Source organism: Falco naumanni, chromosome 7 (assembly GCF_017639655.2).
Source record: "Falco naumanni isolate bFalNau1 chromosome 7, bFalNau1.pat, whole genome shotgun sequence".
Classification (NCBI taxonomy): domain Eukaryota; kingdom Metazoa; phylum Chordata; class Aves; order Falconiformes; family Falconidae; genus Falco; species Falco naumanni.
This window is the reverse complement of record NC_054060.1, coordinates 48,510,073-48,533,116: the sequence shown is the minus strand read 5'-3', so window position 1 is coordinate 48,533,116 and position 23,044 is coordinate 48,510,073. Positions and strand designations below refer to the sequence as shown.

General features: G+C 40.3%; 1 protein-coding gene across 2 annotated transcripts in view; it reads left to right on the top strand.

Annotated features, from left to right (window-relative positions):
- LDLRAD3 (low density lipoprotein receptor class A domain containing 3) overlaps nucleotides 1-23,044 on the top strand; it is a 118,497-nt gene that overhangs the window by 37,805 nt on the left and 57,648 nt on the right. For both annotated transcript variants that reach the window (XM_040601902.1, XM_040601901.1), the window contains exons 2-3: nucleotides 2,794-2,940; nucleotides 22,500-22,625. In XM_040601902.1, coding sequence (XP_040457836.1) covers nucleotides 2,794-2,940; nucleotides 22,500-22,625 — 273 coding nt within the window. The remainder of the gene's footprint in view (nucleotides 1-2,793; nucleotides 2,941-22,499; nucleotides 22,626-23,044) is intronic.

Here is a 23,044-nt window from a genome sequence, read left to right as displayed (position 1 = left end):
TTTACATCAGAGATTTATTCTTAGCCAGGACACTTCTGTTTTGTAATATTTGAGAACTTGTAAATTTGCTCTAATAAAAGTTATGACAACTTCCAGGAAAGTCTTCTGGTGGCACCATATTGACCTGAAAGCTATTTTTTGGTGGGAGCGTGGGGAAAGGATTTAGGTTCTGCTCTTGGATGCTTTATAACAAACTTGAGAACATGGCATATTGGCTGTGCCTTTCTATTGCAAAGAATACCCAGGTATCTCATCTCTTTCATATCTTGACCTGGTGATGGCATGCCATAGTTTTGTAATATTGGGGTAGGTTTTCTCCATTTGCAGGCAGAGGTGTTACTAGCACACTGGGAGTTGTTTGCTAATAGGAGGTTCTGTAATGCTGACAGTTTCACCCTCTGTAGCTGTTTGAGAGTGGCAATTTTAGTTTGCTGATTACTTACCAGCTATAGGCCAATGATATGAAGACTGATCTGAATGTGTTCAGTTGCTGGTTTCAGGAAAAAACCCAAATAATTAAAACAAAAAACCCCCTTGTTGGTTGAACATACAACTGCAGACCTCACGGAACAGTGATGCTGTAAGGCTGCACTGGCGCAGGGGTGGTTATTGACAGCACCTTATCTGTTTGGTGTTTCACATCAGGACTAGCCAAGGACAAACAGTTCCCATTACTGATTTAAGGACTCGGGCATGAAGTAGAATTGGGTACAGTGTTTCCCTGGGGCCTGCTGAGAGCAGTGAAGGCTCTGCTTGAGTGGGCTGGAGCTGAGCTGCTTCCCGTGTGCTCTAGGTTGTAGCCTTTTCCGGTCATGGTGTAGAGACCAAACCTGTTCTTGATCAGAAGAGCAGTGTTGCAGGGAATGAAACTGAGGTTTGAATGAAACTGCTAAAATCAAAAAGACATCAAATTTCCAGCTGCATAGCCTGGGCTTGCCTTTTGCTGGCTGTCTTTTTCTGTCAGGTGCTACACCAGGATTACAGGTAGCTCTTGAGTGTGTGGCCAGTGGCTGAGATTGCCTCATCTGCCTCAAAAGACCTTATTTCTACCTTTTTTCTCAACTACCTTGTCTTTTTAACAGCTCAGGGCACATTTCTGTGAAGGTATCTGCTCCATGCTGGCAGATTCTTAAAACGTCCCCAGGACAGTCAGCCATTTGCAAGAAATAACATTGGAGAGGACATAGGTTGTTTATGGCAGACATAGACTTCAAAAAATACCTCCCCAAAGCATTCCTGTCATGTCTTTTGAAACAACGTTGTAAAATGTAGTAGCTTTGCCTGTGTCAGGGATGGAGCATTTTGCTATGCTGCTGGGGAAGAAGGGAACCATCTGGGTTTCTGGAAAGCCCCATGCTTATAGGCTTGTTTTGGCAGCTGAGTTCTCCAAAGATGCTTGTACGGAACAGATTCCTCCCTGGGACTGCAGGAATGAGCTAGGAAAGAGTCTTCCCTGAAAGTGCTCATGCTGGCAGCTGTGATCTGCTCTGTGCTGCATTGAAGAATGGGGCACTCGCTGTGCAGTGTTTGTAAGTGCTTCTCCACGCCCCTGGTGCTCAGGCCTTCCTGGGGAGAGGCAGCAGCTAGACTCCAACAGAGCAGAAGGCAAGCTGGTGTAGGGTGGACAATGGAGGGAACTGACTGCAGCTCTCCACTTCTACAGGGTTCCAAAAATCATGCAATTATCCTCAAAATCGGTAAATGATTAAGTTGCACGTCAGCTTAATTTCTTCTTGGTTTCGAACCATGAAGGTATGTGATTGGGAGGGGGCATATTTTTGTGACACTACCACCCTTATATGGGAAGGTTTGTATTTCTGGTTTTTGCCTCTTCGAGTGTTTGTTGTCTGGGACTAGCGTGGAATGTGACAGAGGAAGAGGAGGGCATATTCGTTCTCTCATCCTCTGCCTTGTCTTGTAGCTTCCCCCCAGCTCAACAACATGATGTGCTATTTGGATGCTTGTTAAAACCATTGAGTGTCCTTATCTTCCTTCACTGAAGTTTGTGTTCCTTGGATATCTGCATTCTAAAAACAATACACAAAGTGGGCAACAGGATAGATTAAAATGACTGGTCAGAGCTGTCCTTAACCTTGAAGTAAATCTCTAGCTTTCCCTCCAGCACGGTTCTTTTGATCTCCAGTATCCTGCTACTAGTAACTCCTTCCACTTGGCAGACACTCAGTGTGCCAACTGCTTTACTAGCCTGTGGACAGATGTATGCCAGGTGACTATATTAACACCAAGAAGCTCAATTCCTACTTTGGTTAGCAGCACTATGTTTCAAACTTAATTGAAAACCTAGTATGAATTAGTCAATGTGTTACCTAGTTTGTAGCCCTTGGGTAACAACAACAACCACAAATACTGTGCAAGCTAAGTACTGATCTGACAAAAGCATTGGACTATGGAGCCGAGTTTTTGTAGCCTCACCTATTTTACTTGTGTTTAGACCAACCCTGTGGAGAGATTTTTATTTTTTTTTTAACAAACTGTGCTTTGATCTGAGGATACATAAAGGCCTCATGTATGTTCTTAGAAAGCGAACAGGAAGAAAGAAATCTGTGAAATGGGGAGTATGAATGGAGAACAGGTAAAATGATAATTTAGGAAAAAGAAAGTGCTTCCAAGTACCATACTCAGGATATTGGTAGGATAATGACAAAATAACCATGGTCAAGATCCATTTGTCTTGTCTTCATTCAACCACTGATAAACAGCTTGCTCAGTGACTGCTTTTGCTGCTTTTTTAAGCATCCCCTGTAAACTTCCTTCTTTTTTTGTTTCTTGCAGAAAGCCAACTGTTGCCTGGGAATAACTTCACAAATGAATGCAACATTCCTGGAAACTTCATGTGCAGTAATGGGCGCTGTATCCCAGGGGCCTGGCAGTGTGATGGGCTTCCAGACTGCTTTGATGACAGTGATGAGAAGGAATGCCGTAAGTGACTGTTGCTATGACCTTAACATGTTTAATATCACAAAGCTTCGCTAGGTAGTGTTACTGGCATGTTCTGTAGTGTGTATTAGGTAAGTAACAAAGCTACTTCCACTTTTGTAATTTAGCTGTCGTTAGAAAAAATGTACAGCCTCTCTTATTATTTCAGGTCTTTAATGCTCTTCAAATTGTCCTATTTTAATACAGAGGTTGGTAGCAGGTACCTAAACCCCTATTCACAGATGGATAATTTGAGACAGACTTGACTTACAACTAGTGGAATAGTGATGCGCTGTGATTTTTAGGAATTCTGTGTATACGCTTCAGCACAGTGGCTTAGTGCTGTAAGTTGATGTTTGCTACCATCAAGATTAGTCCCTTTCATTTCAAAATTGTTGACTGTATGCTGTTATCTTTGCTCTCTCCTGTTGTAATTTTTAATCCTTTGAAATATAATACTAACTTTCTGGAAAAGACCAAATGAATTGGCTAATAATGTTTACATGTTTTAAACCTCCCTATAGAACTCCCAGTTCTAGAGAGTTCAAAAAAGTTGGATCTGGTTCTCCCCTGTGACTTCATCTTTTTCTTAGCATTAATTAAGCTTTAGTTTAATTAAACTTAAATATTATTGTTGAGCCATTAGTTAGTGTGAAACTTTCTAGCCTACATGTTTTACCTAGACAGCAAGATTATGCTGCAGCATAACGCTATGATTTGAAATCTAGTTGGGAGTAGGAAAATCCTTAAATTTCATGTGGTTCTATAGCAACTGAGTAATTTCTGACAAGTAAGTTACTGCTTTTCGTCTAACAGATGTTGCTGCTTTACATATGTACTTTATGGCGTTTTTCATTAAACTTAAACCAAATGATAAGCTTACCTTTCCCAGGACACTTCAAGACATTATTAGCTTCGCTTCTGGAGCAGAGGGAAGAAAGAATAGCTTCTTCCAAATTAACTGACTAGAAATACCATGTTTTGTTAAATACTCTTGCTTTTTCAACTTGATATTTCTTCTTTAACTCCAGTTATCCATCCCTCTTAAAATAAGGGGGCTTTAATAACTATGTTGTGGAAATCTCCATACATAGTTCTACTTAAAGCCAGTGAGCTTTTCTCCCTTTCTAAGGCATTAAAAGCATCTGTATAAAATATCTGATGCTTTGCAATTTTTATAAAGCATCAGGCTGATGTTACAACACTGAAGACAGGTTAACTTTCTTTTTCTTAGCTTTTAACATCTTAGAAAAGGACGGACCTGTTGCAAGGATTGATCATTGTCATGCATATCTGTTTAAAACCTAGCTGAATTTAAATTAGTGGGAGCTTTGGCAAGAATAAAAAATGTCCAGAGTTCAAAGTGTACCTGTCATTGAGATGTTCCTGATTGTAACAGCTATGTAACTCTCAGGTTCCTCATTATTTGGGTCCTGAATATGCTGCTAGCATGACTTCTGGTATTCTGTTTCAAGTTTTTAAAACAAGCTGAATGATGGTACTTCTGTTTTTATAGGATAGCAAATCACAACACTTTCTATCTTTAAGAATGTTTTCATCCTCTGCCTTGCATGAATTTTGTTTCAGTGGTACAACTATAAAATCTTAATGAAGATTTTCATTAACGTTAAAGAAGTTTTTCTTAATGAAGGCTGTGCTGGGTATTTACCCATGAATCAGCAACAGGAAAATATGCTTTGTGACTCTGTTAAAAAATTTCCTTACCAAAATAGGTTTGATCTAGTGAATTGCAGACAGTAATGAACATAGTAACTGACAATAAAATATAAATAGCTGGAAAATGACAGTTATAAAAGTTGTTCTTGTCACAACCACCTCAAATGAAGCTCACTGATCTAGGCTATGCCACAACTATGAATTTAAGTTTCTGCAGAATTGTCCTTTTTTTTTCCTTTTCTTTAAATACTTCCAGCCCACTTGACTGGCTGATGGTTTTCTGGATGAGCATCCTTTTGATCCTGCCCAAATTAACAGAGATAATTAGACTATTTTTTCCTCTTCCCATACATCTATCCGCTATCTGATCACCTTCATAAATGTGAAATTAGCATGGAAAAGAGACAGGACGGAGAGCAAGGGATTCTTATTCTGTGCTAGCCTGCTGTTAACAGGTCAGATAAGCCAAAACAGAATGGAAATAAGTGCTTACTTGAATCTTCAAACAAGAAATTAATGTTCATGCAGACAAGGTTCTGTAATGCATCCAGAGAGCTTCAAGCTGCCTGTTCTGCATCTCCATCCTCTCTGTTCCAGTAGGCAGCTTTTAACTCTGTGTATGCTGCCATAAGAAGTATATCTAATGAACTAACCACCGTGTGTATGGGGTGCTGAATATGCCGGTGTAGCTACAGTCAGTGTAATATGGCAGAGACATGGGGTGTGAGAGGAGTCACTGGGAGAAAAGAATTACAGCATTAGTAAGGAGGCTGGGAAGGTTTTCTGTTGTTAGTTGTTGTTTTATGTCTGAATTGAGGAAGTTGGATTACTGTCTCAAGCATGGATGATCCTTGTGGCCCAGGAAACATCCCTTTTGAATCCAGCTAAGCACCTAGTCTTGCTAATACCTTTAGAGGGACAATTCAGTCACTTACACTGTGTGTAAGTGCCACATATGCTCACATATGTATGTAGCTAAAAAAAGTTTCGCTTGCTCTTTCGATGAATTTTGAAAATGGTCCCATTCTTACGGTGTACTGTTATAGTGTTAGCAAGCAGTCTTTTACATCAGAAAGTAATCAAAATTTGGATGGGCTTATGCAGCACAAATCTGGTGTTAGAGGAGTTCCTAGCCCAAAATTAAGGCATTGAAAGGCAGCCCTAGTGTCTTCTGAGAAGGGAGAAGGAAGGAGAAAAATCACGTCTTTTCTCCCCCCTCCAGTTTATGTCAATCTGTAAAGATAGGCTCCTACATTATTATAGGCTGGAAAGGACTCTGGAGGTCATTTGGTCCAGCTGTCTGCTCAGGGCAGGACTAACTTGGATCAGGGTTGCTCAGCACCTTGTCTAAGTCAAGTTTTGCACATTACCAAGGATGAAGAGTCCGCAGCTTCACTGGGCACCTATTCTAGAGTTTAAATATGTGCACTGGGAAAAATTTTTTCCTAGTACATGATCAGCTTCCAGTGATGAGATAGAAGCTGAACAAAACAATTTGTAAAGATGTGCAATGTGATGAACATTGAGATCCTCTGGTCTTAGTGAGTGGCAGAGGGGAAACGTAGGAGCCCAGGAATTATTGTTCTTGACTGCAGAAACAGCAACTGAAAAGTAAGAACAGTTGGCATTCAAAATGTGTGTGTGTGTGTGTGTATCACATGTGGTGCTATTGTTGTATCAGTGTGTGTTGTGTTACTTGTATCAGGCAACTCCAGGGACGACAGCCATGCTTGAAAGTGTCAAGCTAGCCTTACAAGGGCTGGAGTGTGTGTGTGTATAAATATAACATTTTTTTAATTGTTTTAGGAGGAAGGTAACAAAACTTATCCTATCAGAATAGGGCTCTACTTACTAGAGCATACCTTGCAGCAAAATTGGAGTTGTTTTCTGCTGTGATGTTGCTTTGCAATAGCTGAGCTGTGGATAGTCAAGGCAAAGCTGTAAGAGTTGCATTAGCAGCAGCATGCAATGGCTGAGTTCCCAGTGTGTTACTACTATGAGCTGTGCTTTAAGATGCTTTGTTTGTAATTCATCAACTAACTAGTTCAGATTAAAAGGCTTTAACCTTGCTTTAAAGTGTTTGTGTGTGAATAGGAGTTCAGTTACAGGATTCATTTGGTACTGTGAACTGCTATTTCTGTGAAGACAAGTATGCTGCATTTTGGCATGACCACTGAGGAAGTTTCATGCGTGCTCCTGTGTGGTTATGTGCAAAGTCTTTCTCTCTTTCTTTGGACTGCCTTTCAGTTGAATGTCGATGCCCAGCAATGTTTTATCAATTCTATTGCTGTACTACCTCGTCTGTGTGTTCCCCTTCAAACAGGAAAACTTAGAATTTATGGTCTGGTTCTCACTTTCTGTGGCCAGCAAGTGAAAAGTGCTGGTTTGGGTGTGAGGATGAAATAAGATGCAAAGCACAATTACTGGCACCTTGTCCATTCATGTCTTATCTCTTCCCTCTCTTCCTTTTGTCCTTTTTCTGACTCCTGCTTTGAAGGACTATCTCTATTAACCATGTTATTTTGTGGGCTTTTTCATCGTCTCCCGTGCTTGCCAGAATCCATACCATCTGTCATCTTTCTTGCTTCCTCTGTGCCCTGACCCGTGATCAGTTTAACGCTTCCCATACCAGCTATCTGTATGCTGTTTAGTGCACAGAACACTTCTTGTACTCTTGCCTTCTGTCATGGTGCTGTGATGACAGAAAAAAATTTACCTGGTTTTGTCTGGGGGGGGCTGTTGAGAAAAGGCCTAAGAGGGAGGAAATAAGCTGAGACGGTGACTTCTCATTGTAAATAAGAACTGCTTCTCCTTGAAGCAGAGTATCTCTTTGGCTTTTCCTCCAAGCCACTAATTGAGCTTGAAAAAGAATTAATTGACCATAGCAGTGTAAATGTTTTGTGAGTATTTCCAGTTCTCTGTAGCTTGAGTAATCTGCTAGTATCAATGTGTCTCCCAAAATGGAGAACGCTTTTGTAGTTCATTCCCCCTGACTCTGCTGGTTCTCATCGGTTGGATTGCTCATCAACCTGTGTAGTCCAGTAACGGTCATGCCGGTTTCTTTTAAATGTTAGTGGGCTTTTAACTACTACTACTACTACTACTGTTGCTTTTTAGCTGTGTAGATGATTTGTAATGGAAGCTGAGGCTCCTCTTGACAAATGCAGAATCTTTACCAACGGGACTTTCCTGCAGAGCTTATGGATTCATGCTCACACTGGTCAAGGTGGGAGCTGTATGCTGTCAGCCACTCTGTTGTCAGATACAGAAGATCCAAAATGGCACAAAATAGAGAACCTGGATGGAAAGAGTTTAGAAATGTGTGCTTACATGTTTCAAAACATTTTGAGATAAATGGATTATCTTTAGTGCTGACCTTTTTACCTGCCTGCTGACAAACTCCTTTGGTACCAAGACCTGCATCCAGCTGTTGGAAGGATTTCTCTCCTTGAGATATGAGAGTACACTAATTGTGGTTTAACCCCGGCCAGTAACTAAGTACCACACAGCTGCTCGCTGGCTGCCTCCCACCCAATAGGAATGGGGAGGAGATATGGGGGAAAAGGTAAAACTTGTTGGTTGAGATAAGAACAATTTAGTAATTTAAAATAATTGTAATGAGAAAGGGAGAGAGAGGGAGAAAGGAATAAAATCCAGAAGGGAAAAAAAAAACCCAAGTGATGTACAATACAGTTGCTCACGACCCACTGACCAGTGCCCAGCTGTAGTCCCCAAGCAGTGGCTGGCAGGTCCCAGCCAACTCCCCTATTTTATATACTGAACATGATGTTGTACCCTTTTGGCCAGTTCGGGTCAGCTGTCCTGGCTGTGTCCCCTCCCAATTTCTTGCACTCCTGTGGCCTTCTTGCTGGCAGGACCTAAGAAACTGAAAAGTCCTTGTCTTAGTATAAACATTACTTAGCAACAACCAAAAATATCAGTGTGTTATCAACACTGTTCTCATACTAAATTTAAAACGCAGCACTGTACTAGCTACTAAGAAGAAAATTAACTCTATACCAGCTGAAACCAGGACACTAATGTTCTTAGTTAAGCTTATAATTTACTCTGTCATCTTTGTTTCCTCTGCTCTTTGTACATCTTTGTATTACATTATTACAGAAAGAACAATGTGAACACTGAAGATGGCTTTTGTCAGCTAATGAGCAACAGCTAGTGGAGAGATGGCATGTTGCTGCCTTTGTCAGCTAATGAGCAGCAGATGGTGCAGATTCAAAGCATGGCACATCATCTGTGCTAAGTGCCTGGCATGACAGCAGCCAAAATTAGAGACATACCAAATACCCAGAAGTCTAGATTTTCCTTCACAGTTCTTCTGAGAGCCATTTCTTACATGCCAAGTTTGTATGTTCAGCTATGAGCAAATAGTGGCACACAGTGAGTACAGTGACTAGCTGTGTTAATCCAAGGGAGAAAGAGTGTAGGCTGTGGGCTAGAGGAAAACGCTATGCAAGGATAGCCTTGGGGTGGTGTGTTCTTGTGTTAAGAACTTCTCTCATGTGTTTCTGTTTCCAGTTGCAGCTGTTGCTCATTCAACACAAAAAACTAAAGCAGGTTTTTGAGTCAATGCTAAAGTCTGTATGATTGGAATGTATAGATGTCTGAGCAACAGGGCGTCATCCATGCTTATAAGAATGTGCTGCCAGCACACTTCTGCAGTGGCTCACAAGAACTGGCCTCTGTAGCAACATCTGGAACTGCAGTATTAAAAAGCTCATTTCATCACCAGCGATCCATCATCATCAGAGCTTGCTCTGATTGTCCTTTAGACAGAGTCTTTATAAGCAAATCTTCTCCATGGGGGAGAATGCAAATGTCTTCGTTAAATGAAGTGCTGTGTGAAAATGGTCAGTTTTAATCAGTGTTCTCCAGACAGGTAATGAAGCCACATGCTGAGCAGACTTCTGCTACAGGTCAGCTTCGTCTCTTGCGTGAGACACGGGTGCTTGCAAGGAACCCCTTGCAGTCAGAACTGAAGGGTTTATGATGTCTGCAGTTCTGGGTTGCACTCGGCACAGTATGGTGAGCCAAGCTTTTCTGGAGTGGCACAAAAACAGGCTAACTATCATGGCCTTGAATGCTATGACTCATATTGGGGCAATCTGAGAAACCAGTTTAATCCAGGTGTCTAGCAGATGTGGAAGGAGCCGTTCTGTTTCTGGATCAGGGAATTAAAGCCCTCGGAACCCCTGCTGAAGTCAGGGTCCTGGTGAGAAATACCCCAGGAACTCCTACATCTGGTAGGCTGCATGCTGTAGTGCAAAGATGAAGGCCCGAGAAAAATTAAATTTTCTTTTTTTTGTTCAGTTCCTTAAAGTGTTTTGGGGGCTTTTATTTATGTATGGTGGGAGCTTTCTGATCTGTGTTTTTATGATTGTAACCACGCTTCTATTGTTGTCTTTGCAAGCATTTTTAACTGTCTTTGGCGGATTAGTAGAATAATATTTGAGATAATGCTGTAATTACTTGTTCATTGCTGATATGTTGGTGTATTTATTCTTGATTTCATCTTCTCTTATGTGTCTTAACTCTCTTCTTGGTTTTTATCTTACAGAGTTTGAACTGTGTGTTTATATATAAGAATGCCTGGGTTTTTTCACATTCCATTTTGTGTCCGTCTCTTCTTTCTTGGGTATATTTTCAGTTCCATATAATCTATCTAAACGTATACCAGCATTTTGTGTAAAAGCTTTATAGTCTCAGAAGAGTTTATAAATCTTTTGGTGTCATCAGAAAGTGGAGTGAGGTGGTGGCAGATGTGGCACAACTAAGCTTGCATCATTCAAAGTGTATCTGCACACTTGTTTTTATTTTTTGTTGACCCTGTTCTGGTGGGCAATTAGATTGGATTAGCAATGTATTCTAGCTGTAATATAGAGCCCCCAATAACCATTTTTAAGTTTCCGCAAGGTTTCCTGTACCATATTGTTCCATGTCCAATTTAAAACCTATCTACCAGACGAATGTTCACTGCTCCCTCTGGTGTTCACTTGCAACAGGTTTTACTGCTCGACAAGTTCAGGAATGGAGTTTGCAGCAAAGTGTTCATAGTAAACAATTACGGACGGTCATGGATGAAATATAAAAAGTCTTTTCATAAGAATTATAAATTAAATCCACACTCTGCAATTGGCAGCCTGGGTTTCCTAGATTATGTGAAGAATCTTTTTCCTGTGCTCTAAAATCTTTCACTTGGGAAACTGAAACTCTCCGAGAACAAAGGCAAGTGAAGTTTTCATCTTCAGACTGGTACTTAAGGTGCTCTTTGACTGACTTCATTACATCCAGTTTCCACAAAAGATTTTTTTTTTTTTTTTTAAGAATTGTATGTATTAAAAACTTCACCACATCAAAGGGGTGGAAATTATTTAGAAAAGGAAAAAGCCCCCTGAAACTGAAGTCACGGCTGAGGAAGTTGCTCTGTCATTGGAGAAGCTGTTGAGTGCAAGAACTCCTACACTGGCAGGTGCAGCTCTCAGTAGAAAGGAGGAGGATTCAGTGGGGACTGCACCAGGTTCAAACCCATGCCATATGCCTGGAAGGCTCAAATGAGGACTTTCAGACTGTCTTGTCTTACCCTCTTTGATGTGGGGTACATTTTGAAAGGCCTTTAAATTAGTTGCTGTTAAATGCATATATATATCTAAAATGGAATTTGCTTTGATCAGGAGTGTGCTTCGAGTCTGCTCTATAGGAAGATCATGAGCTGGAATTATATTAAGGTACATTATGTACCCATGCTTTTCCATTTATGTCCCAAAATTAAAATGGAGGGTTAGACAAAATTTACTGACAAATGGTCGTTACTATCAACCCAAATGATTCTGGTGACAGTCTGAATTTAGATGTTTGTCCTCTCCTTCCCTTACGCTTGGCTGTAAGAGTAGGCAAATTCATGACTTCCCCACTGCTAAGAATAAGTAACCAGATCTAGTAGCCACTTTAAAAGACAGAGAGAAAAGGTCTTGTAGATACAGTGAGTTCTGCAGTCTCTGTGGGCTCTTTAATGACTGCTTAATATGATACTCCTCGGGGACTGCATCGCAGGGGCTGAGTGTACTCTGCATCTCCCAAGAGGCATTCAGTGCTTGGCAGGATCTCACGACGGGGTGTGGATTTGGAAATCAATGTCCATCCTTTTAATATACATATACATATATAAATATTTCATAATCTGGAAGTGGCTGTGTATAACTTGTGGGGTGGGGGGAACTGCATGAATTTTCTTTTGATTAGATGCTGAATCAGGGTGAAGTAGAGTTGGTTGGATTGTTGTCTACAGCTGGGCCTAGCAGAAATGGAATTGGCAGAGGGCTGAGTCTGTCCTGCTGATCACAGCGTTAAAGGCAGCCTGGGAAGTACTGGTGGTTTGGTGGTTAGATCAGCATCTATGGTATAGAACACTGAAGCCATAACTTTTAACTGGAGTGGGTTTGATTATTTTTTTATTATTATTGTTATTTTATGTGAGAGTCTGGATTTTAACCTTTTTAAAATATTGTAATTCTTTATAAGAGAAGAAAAGGATCTATAATTATAACCTCTTGACCCGTTTGTTTGTAAAGAGATTACTGCAAAAAAAAAGAAGTGAAGATATTTTGCTTGGGTTTAGCCACTCAGCAGAGTCAGTCAACAAACGGTTTTCAAGTACGGGAACAAATGGCACAAAAAATCTGGCTGCTGTACTTTTAAATAGTAGGCTTTAGGTTCAACAAGCAGAGCTCAGTGCACTGAAGAATGAGAGAGGCACTTTATTAATAGACATTTTTGCCCAATTCAGAAGGGATTGTCTAAACCAGCTGAGGTCTCCTAGAAATACAGCAGTGGGCCAAGAGCCTGAGTAGGGCTAGTCCTACACATCTGTAATGATTACTGATTTCAAATTATTTAATATATCAGTGGCCCTCAAAAATGATTCTTAAAATGTCAGTTAAAACTTGCTGTTAACTAAATCTAATGCTATAGAAGATGAGGGGCAGGGTGATATATTCAGGAGATGCATTCAGATTCCTGGGATTAAGATCCAGGATTGCATACCTGCAACAGTTTTTTTTCTGGGCTGCCCCATCATTTATAGATGAGAACTAATCTCATCTGCTGCAGTCTGCTGCTGCTAGCCAGATACACTTTTAGCTTTCAGAAGTTTCCAGTGCTGCTTTCTGATAAGTTTGAATTCTCTCTTGCTAGCTAACAATTTATAGCAGTGTAAGCTAAATAGCTGTTGAGTGTGTGTTGTATCACCACATTTTGGAAAAAGTAAATAAGCAACTAATGAATACTTGTAGGTAGGTTATTTGGCAACCTGCCACTTAAGAAACCCCCCAACAAAAAACCATCCCATACCCCCCCAAAAAAAACCCCAAAAAACCCCACCAACCAAAAAAGGGAACTCAACATCAAAATAAGTTGTCACGTTTAAGGATTTTATCTTATTATTCTAACACCATTCAAAAGTGTTAGAGCTGAGCTTGTACTCTTTAGTTCATCAAATCTATATCTGCTACTTTGGGAAGTGTGAAGTAGTTGTGACATGGCTCATGGTACTCACCAGAGGGTTACATGGCTGTGAACTTCAGTCATTGTATGCAGTTTTGGATATGGTGACAAGCCTGTGCTGCAAATGGATGTGTCCAAAAACAGCTGAAAGGTTCACACAAATAACAGAGCTAGCTGTCAATTACTGACTGGTTTAACGTGCTCTGTGATCCTCTATGAGCCTGAAGGAGGACAATATAGACACAAGGAACAAGATAAAGGCATAGAGATAAATATATAAGTAGTGAGTTAAAATAACTGGTGTAATTACAGCAATTTGAGTACTTTAAAACTCTATTCCTGCTAAATTCTATGTGAGGAATATATGGAGGAAGTGTGGGGCTTGTGGGTTTTTTTGAGTATGGTTTGGGAATTTAACTCTCCTGATAAACAAGACTAAACAGTTTACCTTCGTGATATGCTGCATTACACTACATCCATCTTAATCTAGTGCATTTTAAATGTCTGTGGAGAAAGCACATGTCTGTAAGACAACCTGTAAGTAGGTAATTTTTTTTTTATTATTTGACTGCTTAGGGTGTGTGGGGGTCAATATGTGCAAGGAGAAAATCTAACAGCAGCACCAAAACTAAGGAAGAGAGAAGCTTTCTAGCAGAGCTTGCACCCCAGAAGAATCGTGGCAATGAAAAGCTGCAGTCAAAGTAGATTCTGTGCATTTGTATTAATGGAGTAAGCATCGTCATGTGCTAGGATTCAGGCTGCCAGGTTTTGTGCAAACAACAATCTTATAAAACTGTACAAAACCTGTGTTTAGTGGTCCTGTACTTATTTATAATCCAGTAATAATTTGTGTAAAAGGCTAATGAAATTAACACTTTTTTTCTTTTTCTAAGTAACTAGAATACATAGCAGAAAGCTAGGAATTCCTCTGTAAAAGTAGTTGTATGTATGGTAGTAGTCATACATATACCCCTGGAATACCTCTGGACTTCTATTTGCAACTTATGATCACTGAGTGCTTTAGGTTTCCTTTTGTTTTTCTTGCTGCTTCCCATTATCTTCTGGTTGACCTGGAAAATTTGTTGCAGGTAGGTGACAGACATCAGAATTCTGATTCAGCAAAGCTGAGTATTAAGCAATGCATGAAATTAGCATCTGTATTAATTGGGAAGATACTGTAAGCCAGCTGCTGATCTTTTTGTCACTTACTCGGATGACTCTCAAATTCGGAATATCAAACTGGAATTAAATCTTGTTTTCACTTATGATTAAGCCACCAAATACTTTGTAGTTATAATAAGACTTATAATGAAGTGACAATGGTGAACTTTTCATTTGAAGCTCAATTACAGAAATTTACATGGGAGTAAGGGCAAGTGCAGTAGCTACTTGTGTTTGATAGCTTTTTATGCAGGAAGATCAAGAGGGTTTGTGGTGCTGAATATTTAAACCTCTTGATGGTCTCCTCTAGATAGGGGTCAGTAAATAGCCCAGTTGGAGAGCTTGAAATCAGAAAGGTTTAACAGTTGGATGAAATCAGCGGCACAACTGAAAAAGAAAGATCAGGTAGCTAGCCCAGGATGGCGTGAGGGATCGTAGCCCATCAGGCTACTGTCCTCTGAGGAGGGTTGTCCTTGCTACTGAAGTCCCTCAAGGGTGGTGTTCTGTCCTGCCTGTGTGCCTCCCGAGTAGCTTAACAACTTTGAAGTTGTGCTTAATTTGGATGGTGCAACAGCTGATTGAGTATTTGTCCTTTTGTATGATATTACTGCTCAGGTTGTTTAATGAGTAGTAACTTCTAAAATACTTCTTCTAGTGAGAAATTGCTTTACTAAGTGTCTGAAAAACAAGCTTCTCTGTACTGTCTTCAGACATCTGCTTTGTGATGATCTCGAAGGACTGAAACATTGACTCCTAGACTATGAAAGATTACTTTAAAGCCTTACTATCTGGCAAGAAATAAAAGCCACTGGCTCATAGTAGTCCAATGTAGAAGGGCTTTCACTTCTTTTCGAAGGAAGCAGTTTACTCTTCATGGCAGCAGACTCCATTGGCTTTTTTACTTTAGTGTTGTCCCTTCTCTCTTACTGTGAACTATAGTGTAAATACTGCCCATTTAAGTTGGTGATAGTTTACTGTGTTGGAGGCAACCTCTGATGTTTCCTATGGGGCTAATTCCACTACTTTAAGAAAACAAAAATAATGCTGCCTCTAAAATAAAATACTTCTTAGGTTCACTTTCTCTGAGTTTACATTAGCAGTTTATGACTAGCAACTCTTTCACCTGAGTGGTTAAACAGGGAGCAAAGGTAAGAGTGACCCAAGAGCTTTTTGTAGGTGCAATGATTGCTCTGCAGTTGATTGTGTTTTTGATCAAAACTCATTAAATAGTTATTTTGTCTTGAATTGGAGGATTTCTGGCATAGTAGAGTTGTGGGTGGATTTTATGCTGGGAAGAGCACTACGGTGCTCATTTTTTTCTGAATAGGAAAAAGCAAGCAAAGGAGGTGAAACTTCTCTGTGTAATTCTGCGAGACAGCCTTGTTGAAGAGGTCTGTGAGCCAATAAAAGACGCATTTGTCCTCTGTGCAGAGGCAGCTGAATGACCACAGGTAGTGGTGGATTTCCCCACTGAGAACTGAACTGAAAATACTGTAGGGTCCAAACAGCAATTAAGTAACCCAAAATAACTGTTAGTATTAACTGAGTTAGGCTTTGTATCATTTCTTGGGGTGAAAGGGGGCAGTATCCTGGTGTCATCCTGCTTGTATTATGTAGTGTTGTAAAATAAAACTTTATTCTCTTTGTAAATGGATGTTAAAACTTGTTTTTCAAAGAGCAGGGACAAGTTGAAAAGATGGCTACCTTTAATGCCTTCGTGTAGTCTCTTTACTAAAATGCTGTGCGTCATCATGCACATATCAAGAGAGACTGAATTTATGGTGCTGTCTGATGTGGCTGTGGCATTTCTCAACATAAACAAAGAGCAGCAGAGAATTTTAAGGTGGTTCATTACCAAAGTCAAGAAAATACCTGTGGGTCTGCAATAATATAGCATCTGCATGCAACAGTTTCTGTCTAGGGAGTTGCTCTTGTCACATGCAAGTAATCAAATTTTGATTAGCTGAATAGATAATCATCTGTTGTTGGACTGTGACATGTGGGTGTGAAACAAAATAAAGTTATTTTGCCTGATTGTTACCTGGAGGGTTCTAAGGCAACAATAGTTCAAAGATGCTGATGCTGAAATACTGTAGTTTACTTCTAGCTGCAGGTTGTCACAAAATGTCTGCTGTTGGATCTGCTACATCCCATTTCACTCACTCCAGACTGAAATATTTCTCAGTTATTTTGCAAAACAGAAATGTTTGCAGAAATAAAAGAAATGTGCTTGTCCTGGTGGTTGCATCACGTGGGGTGCCAGTTGTATGCTATCTTTGCATGTTGCATGCAATAAGCAGTGCCTGGTTCACTGTAACTAGTTGAGAAACGATTGCAGGTGTGAACTTGCTGGCTCAACAGTAATGATTCAGTTGAAGTTTCTTACCTAAAGTTTCATTAGCAAGACTGTGTGCTGGCTTCTGTAAGAGAAACAGCCTGTTATACGTGTCTCTTTAAGCACTGTGTCATTATAGTGGGGCACTGCTTTAAAATTTTACTGTGATATCTGAAACAGTAGGTTAGTATCTACTTAGAGTTACAGATGAAATTTTTTTTTCCAAGAAGTTGGGTTATGCCGTCTTGTTCTGGCTGTATTCCTCAAATCTGTAGTCCATAACTGCACTTGCTGATAATTATAGAAGACATTTGATCTCTTTACCCTATCTATGGAGTGAAAATTCACCTGCCTATCATAATCTGTTGCAACTTTCTAGCTGGGTTTTAAGTCTTTGTAGCCAAGTCAGGAGTGTCAGAATTGCTCTTTATACAAGGGGGTATCTATATACAGGAGAAGGTTTTACACAGTATATGCCAAATCTGATTCTCCGCACCACCCCCACCCCCCCCACCCCCCGTTGTTCATCTCTGCTGAGAAATAAAGTGGATTACACTTTCTGAAAAATAGTGTTGTTTCACACTTGGTACCCTAAAGATAGCAAAATGTTTTTCTGTTAATGCTGTAGAGCCGTGCCTGCAAACTGTCACATCTTCAGTGGAACGTACAACCGGTCCTGATGGGAAGTTACTGTTTTGTTAAAGCTTTAAAAGAAGGGGGTGGGAGGCTTGGTTTCTGTGTAGCATAAGGAGCAACTTCACAGACTCACATATACAACTGCCAAAACAGTTTTCTTGAACTTAAGCAAACCAACCGGGGGAGGGGAACGTGTGGCAAGCTTGTTCTGTGGCCAGCAGTTCTCTGCCACCATCTTCACCACTTGCTTCATGTTTGAATTTTAAGAGATAGGAAGAATATTTTAGGGGAGAGCAATCTCTTCCCATGTCTAATGAAGTCAGAGGAGGCTCCTCCAGTGCATGTCAGTGGTGCACTGACAGCTCTTTCTAAATACCATGGCAATACCCCTTTGTGTAATGTAAATACAGATTCATGTTAATGTTTCAGTCCTGCATGGCTTCTCCCATTACTAGGTAACAAATGAAGAATTGGAGTGAATCAATCCTTTTCTGCCATAGGTTAACAATTGGTTGAATGTCAGTTTATTTGAGGTGAGTTTTGTACTTGCTATATTTCTGAAATCAGACTGGATCTGCTATTTGAGTAGTCTTTTTTTTAGACACAGTTTCGTAAGCTGCTGTGTGATTTCTTGCTGTATTTCAACTGTGTCCATCAGTCCTTACCTCTTCTCCTCCAGCATGTGGTCTCTCAGTTTAAGTTCTGGAGACCTGGGCTCGGGACTTGCCAGTTCCTTTAAAAACAGCCAGCTTCTCCCTTCCCTTTCCTTTAGCTGGTTGTAGCACCAAGGCTAAATAAGGTTACACAATCCACATGCATCTATGTCCTTTTTCACTCCTGTTCTGTCATTTCCTGATATCCCAGTAATTTTTGATTGCCCGGAGCCCATTTCAGCCAAGTGTAACAGAAGGATATAGATCGCAAAGGTAATGCTGTTCTTGAAAGCTTATCAAGGCTGAAATCACTGAAGGAGCCAAACAGGTAGCTGCTGTGGAGTAATCGTAAAGCTTTTCATTTAGAGCTCTGTCTGAAAACTTGAGATCTGTGCAGTAGAAAACATGAGCAGAGAGCAACATGAACAGAGCAACAGAGAATGATGAGCAAAGGAGAAGAAAACAGTTTTTGACAGTCTTTTAATGGGAGTAGGAATTGCAGAGGAGTGCTGTGAGTAGTGGAGCAAATGACTTGAATCTGCTACAGGCAGTTGTGGTCCTGGTATGCATATCTGTTACTTGAGGGTGCTGAAGATGTGAAGAAAACTAATAGCCCCTTCATGTTAAGGATATCTCCAGAGATCATTGCAGAATGGGAGAATATGTTTCTGCTCAGGAATAAATGATTTTGCTTTCCTTAGGAACTTTATGAGCAATGACCAAACAACACTTGCTTGAAAACCTTGGGAAAACTGTGCCAGATGAAAGGAGGATGTCAAATTAGAACTAAAGCAGAAATTCCCCCGTGGAGTTCTCCAGAGTGGGGGATATGGCTTAGACTAAGCCATTACTGGTTTCTCATTTTTCCTGCATTTATGCACAACATATGAGAAATGTATTTTGTGTCTGGAATTGGAACTTGGATAACTGAGTTCTGTTTGTTGGCGAGACTTGTATCTAATAAATGGCTAGTTATGAGACTAGTGAATCACTATGGCGTTTGAAATGCTTCTTTATTTTTTTGGGGTGTCTAATGGAAATAAGTTTGACTTTGGATTCATTTGTGTATGTATCATGCCTGTTGCAAATATACAGAGTTACATTTGGGTTTTTTGTTATTTCCTTCCCTTGAGTTTTAAAAAAATAATAATAATAAAAAATCAGTAGACAAATTTGAAGGTGTTTTAGTTTCTTGTTTGGTTTTGGGCTGTGGTTACTAGTATGTGCTCTTCTGTTAAACAGTTTTTCTAAAACAGAATTTGCTTGTTCTCTGGCTGCTGTTGCAAGAGGAGGAGAAGATAGGAAAAGGTCTGGCGAGAAAATGTTGAACTAAACATTATTTAGCTATCTAGGTAATGCTTCCATTAAGCCATTGTCCTGAATGGTCTCTTCCTCTTTTTGATGGGATATCGGGATGCTCTGGACAGAAGAAAGAGTGCATTTTCCAGAAACTCAGCTTTGTTCCTGGTCATTCCAGCACCTTTTTCCTCCAGATGTGGTCAAACATCAAATATTGCTTATGGCTTCACTGCAGTAGCTCAAGGGTAATGAAGCAGAAGTGCTTTGGGCCTTCTTGCCTTAGGGGTCAGGACAGCTGAGATTGCTGTGATGTGTCTGTTGTACCTGAAATGGAGCCCCTGCAGCATTTGCCACCACTTGTAGTTCTGGTGAGGAACGTGCAGACACATGATTTCTGCTCTTCAGAGGGCCAGAGACTTGGGGTTTGATGATTCTGTCTGAAGTCTCTCTGGAAAGGTAAGGCTGTAAGAGTGAGAGATGGTCCATATTAGATATTTCAGAAGTAAATAATGTCAACGCCTTAATTTGGCAGGATGAGGTGAAAAGGCACTTCTGAATGTGATTTGCCAGAAAGTTGATAGCCTCTGAATTCAGACCCCAAATGACTAAAGTAAACCTGTTTGAAGAAACGGGATCCAGTCAGTGTTAACAGGCAAAACCACGGTTGCTGCCCCTTTTTCTTGTTTCTTCATTCTTTCTTCTTCTTGGAACTGTTCTGGCTCAAAATACACCTCTAAAAAAGGAAACTGTTGGAAGCAGTCATCTGGTCTGGGAAATGTACATGCACTGCATGGTTTCAAAAAATGTTAACTCTTAGAAAAAGGAAAACAAAACACATGAAGCATTGGACACCTTTTCACATACTGTGTTATTACCACACACTGCAAGCAGCAGCTTGGCTGCCTGGTTAGTGTGCTGAATATTGGTCAAATGCTAACGCAGACTGTTTGCTTCAGTGATGGTCTGCAAATCTGTTGCAAAGGTGTTTGTTTTGCTGCTTTTGTTTAAAGGCTGGGAGTATGGTACTGCCTCAGACCTTGTGGTTACTGAAGTATTTAGCTCAGATCAGTCTGCCTGAGCTTTAACAGGAGTTGCTCATTGAAGGTGTGTGAAGAATTGCAGGGACTCAGATGTCTAGGCTGAAGATTTTCCACTACTGGTGGTGTTAAGCATGGCAGCGGGTAACAGCTGTTTCTCTATGAAGTAATGCTTTACTTTTTTCTCCTCATGTGGACCTTGGATACTCTTCAGAAAAAATGGTAGCTGAGTATGTGAAATTCAGTGATACATCCTATTTTACACTTCGTAATTCTAACTGAAAATTACTGGTATAATAAAAACATGTTAAGAGAGGAACTGCAGGGATTTGCTTTTGGAGGACACTAAATCAAGCGAGAGTTACTGTAGCTGTGAGTTGAAAACAGTTTATATGCACACTGATGAGTGATGGAAGAAGGCTTTGCTACAGCTGCACTTAGTTTTTAACCCTGGAAGAGAGAATTCCTTCCAAATTAATGCTGAAGCTGTTTGTCCCTGTTGGATGTACTTTTTTTGTCTGTACTCTGGTTGTTCTCAACCTTGGCCTAGCCTTATAAAACTGCGCAGGTTGGTGTATTGATATGCCATATGGCTACATAAAAAGACTGCCTGTCACTGTGATCTCCAGATCTGTCATGTCTCAAAACCTGGGAGTTGTAAATGCGTCTTGTGGATTTGGTGTAGGAGTAGGAAACATTTACTCAAAAGGCCCACAATTTATGAAACTGGCTTCTTTTCTGGTGTTCTCCCATCAGTGGTCTGTGCATGGTATTTCTGTGTGTTCACATTGCATAGTACACACCTTCCTGTGGTTACCAGCATGCTCTTCCTGCAGTTACTGGCTTTGCTTTAGAGTGGACTTTCTGAAGAATTCAGCGTCCTGTGATGTGGTCCATTGTGTCATGTGCTAATTTGAAAAAGCAAAAGGGAGAAAAACATCTAACCACATGTCTTGTTAATTTTATTTTTTATTTTTTACTTTAGGAGTTGCTTTATTCTAGGCTGGTGATACCACAAGACTTAACTAGTGTTTGCCTTGAGCATCGTGGTGGAAACAACTGCATCACTCTAGCTGAGGGCAGTGTTTTCTTCTTGCTGTGAAGAGTTGCTGTGCCATAAAAAAAATGTGAAGTACTTGAGATCATAATGAGATTCTGTAATCATTTGTTAAATGCATTTTGATGCTATTGTTAGTATTTAGTGTTACATGAATAGCTGTGCTGGTACTATGAACAAACAGATGTGGTTTCTGTCCTGAAGAACTGTATAACGGATGATGGAGAGAAGTACAGCAAGAGATGCAGTTCATATACTCATGTTCCTTTGCACCCCATTGTATACAGATTGTGCTAAATAAATGTGGTGTTAATTATAGTCTTTTCTTTTTCGAGTTTGATTTTTGCAGCCTGAAAAATACTTTAGTTAAGGTCTCTTTTGTTTCTTATTCTTAGAAAGACACTAACTCACTTGGTATCTCTGTATTCCTCCTTTCCTTCTCCCGATGTTTTCTTACTATTTGTACACCTGTCTTTGCCCAAGTTTGCCTCCAGGTCCCAGATTCTCTGAACTTGCTACCATGTTCATTATCACTGTCTGCCTTGGGCTCTTCACCGTTTGGCTTCTCTGAGCAAGCAAGTGTACAAAATCTAGACTTTTGCTGCAATTTAGTGTTTTGGACTCAGTTTGACATATGGCTACAGGCTGGGGGGGCTACCACTAGTCCAGCTACACCTTTCTTAGCCTCTGTGGGTTGTTGTCTGCTGCCCAAGAACTTGCTTAGATGTCTGTCTCTGGGACTTGTGCTTGGGATGGTGACATTTACAACAGACTTCCATGCAAAGAGGAGTTAGTAGGACCCTCTTATTTTAATATTTTTCCTTCAGTGCTTCTAAGTTGGTCAAATTCACGTGGGCCTTCAGAGAGACAGGACTACTTGCTTGCCAAATTTACAAACTTATATTCCAAAGTGTTGAGCAATTTACATTTTTTGAGAGCCATTTGACTTATTTTAAGTTTGAATGTTTCGGTCATTCTGGAAATCGTAAAAATTGGAAAAAAATCAGCCTAAGCAAGTGAAATCTCACAAAAAGAACCTTAAAGTAGTTGAAGGCAGGCCATAGGGAACTTGGAAGGCACCTAACATGGGTGCCACCAGCACTGCCTAGAGTACCCTAACCTGCACAGCTGCTACAAAGTCTCATTTAACATTTGTAAATTGTTTCCCTCATTTTTCCCTTTTCTCCCAGCGAAAGCCAAGTCCAAGTGCGGTGCCACGTTCTTCCCCTGCGCTAGCGGGATCCACTGCATCATTGGCCGCTTCCGGTGCAATGGCTTCGAGGATTGCCCCGATGGCAGCGATGAGGAAAACTGCAGTAAGTGCAAGCCTACTTGTCAGTGTGGCTGCTTTTTTTTTTTTTTCTTTCAGCTAATTAATACTACCTGGAAAGGAAGCATTCATTAGCCTTTAGTTTGAGTTGAATACTCTCCCTGTCATTTATGACCCAGATGATCCCTGTGCTTTTCACCTTGCCTGTCTTTTTTTTTTTTTAAAGGTCCAGCTCAGTTTTTTGTATAGAATAGCTATAGTATTATAGTATATGACACTACAAGTGCCTTTGTAACTTTGAAATGAGATTTAACTTGCATGTTTGCTTTGAACGGTACTCTAGTCAGATGTAACTCAAATTGGGTAAATATTAAGTATTACTTAAATTGTTTAATTTTTATTTGCCTGTTTCTTGTCACTGAAGAATATGACTTGTTCATCAGCACGTTTAGGTTTCGCTGTTCA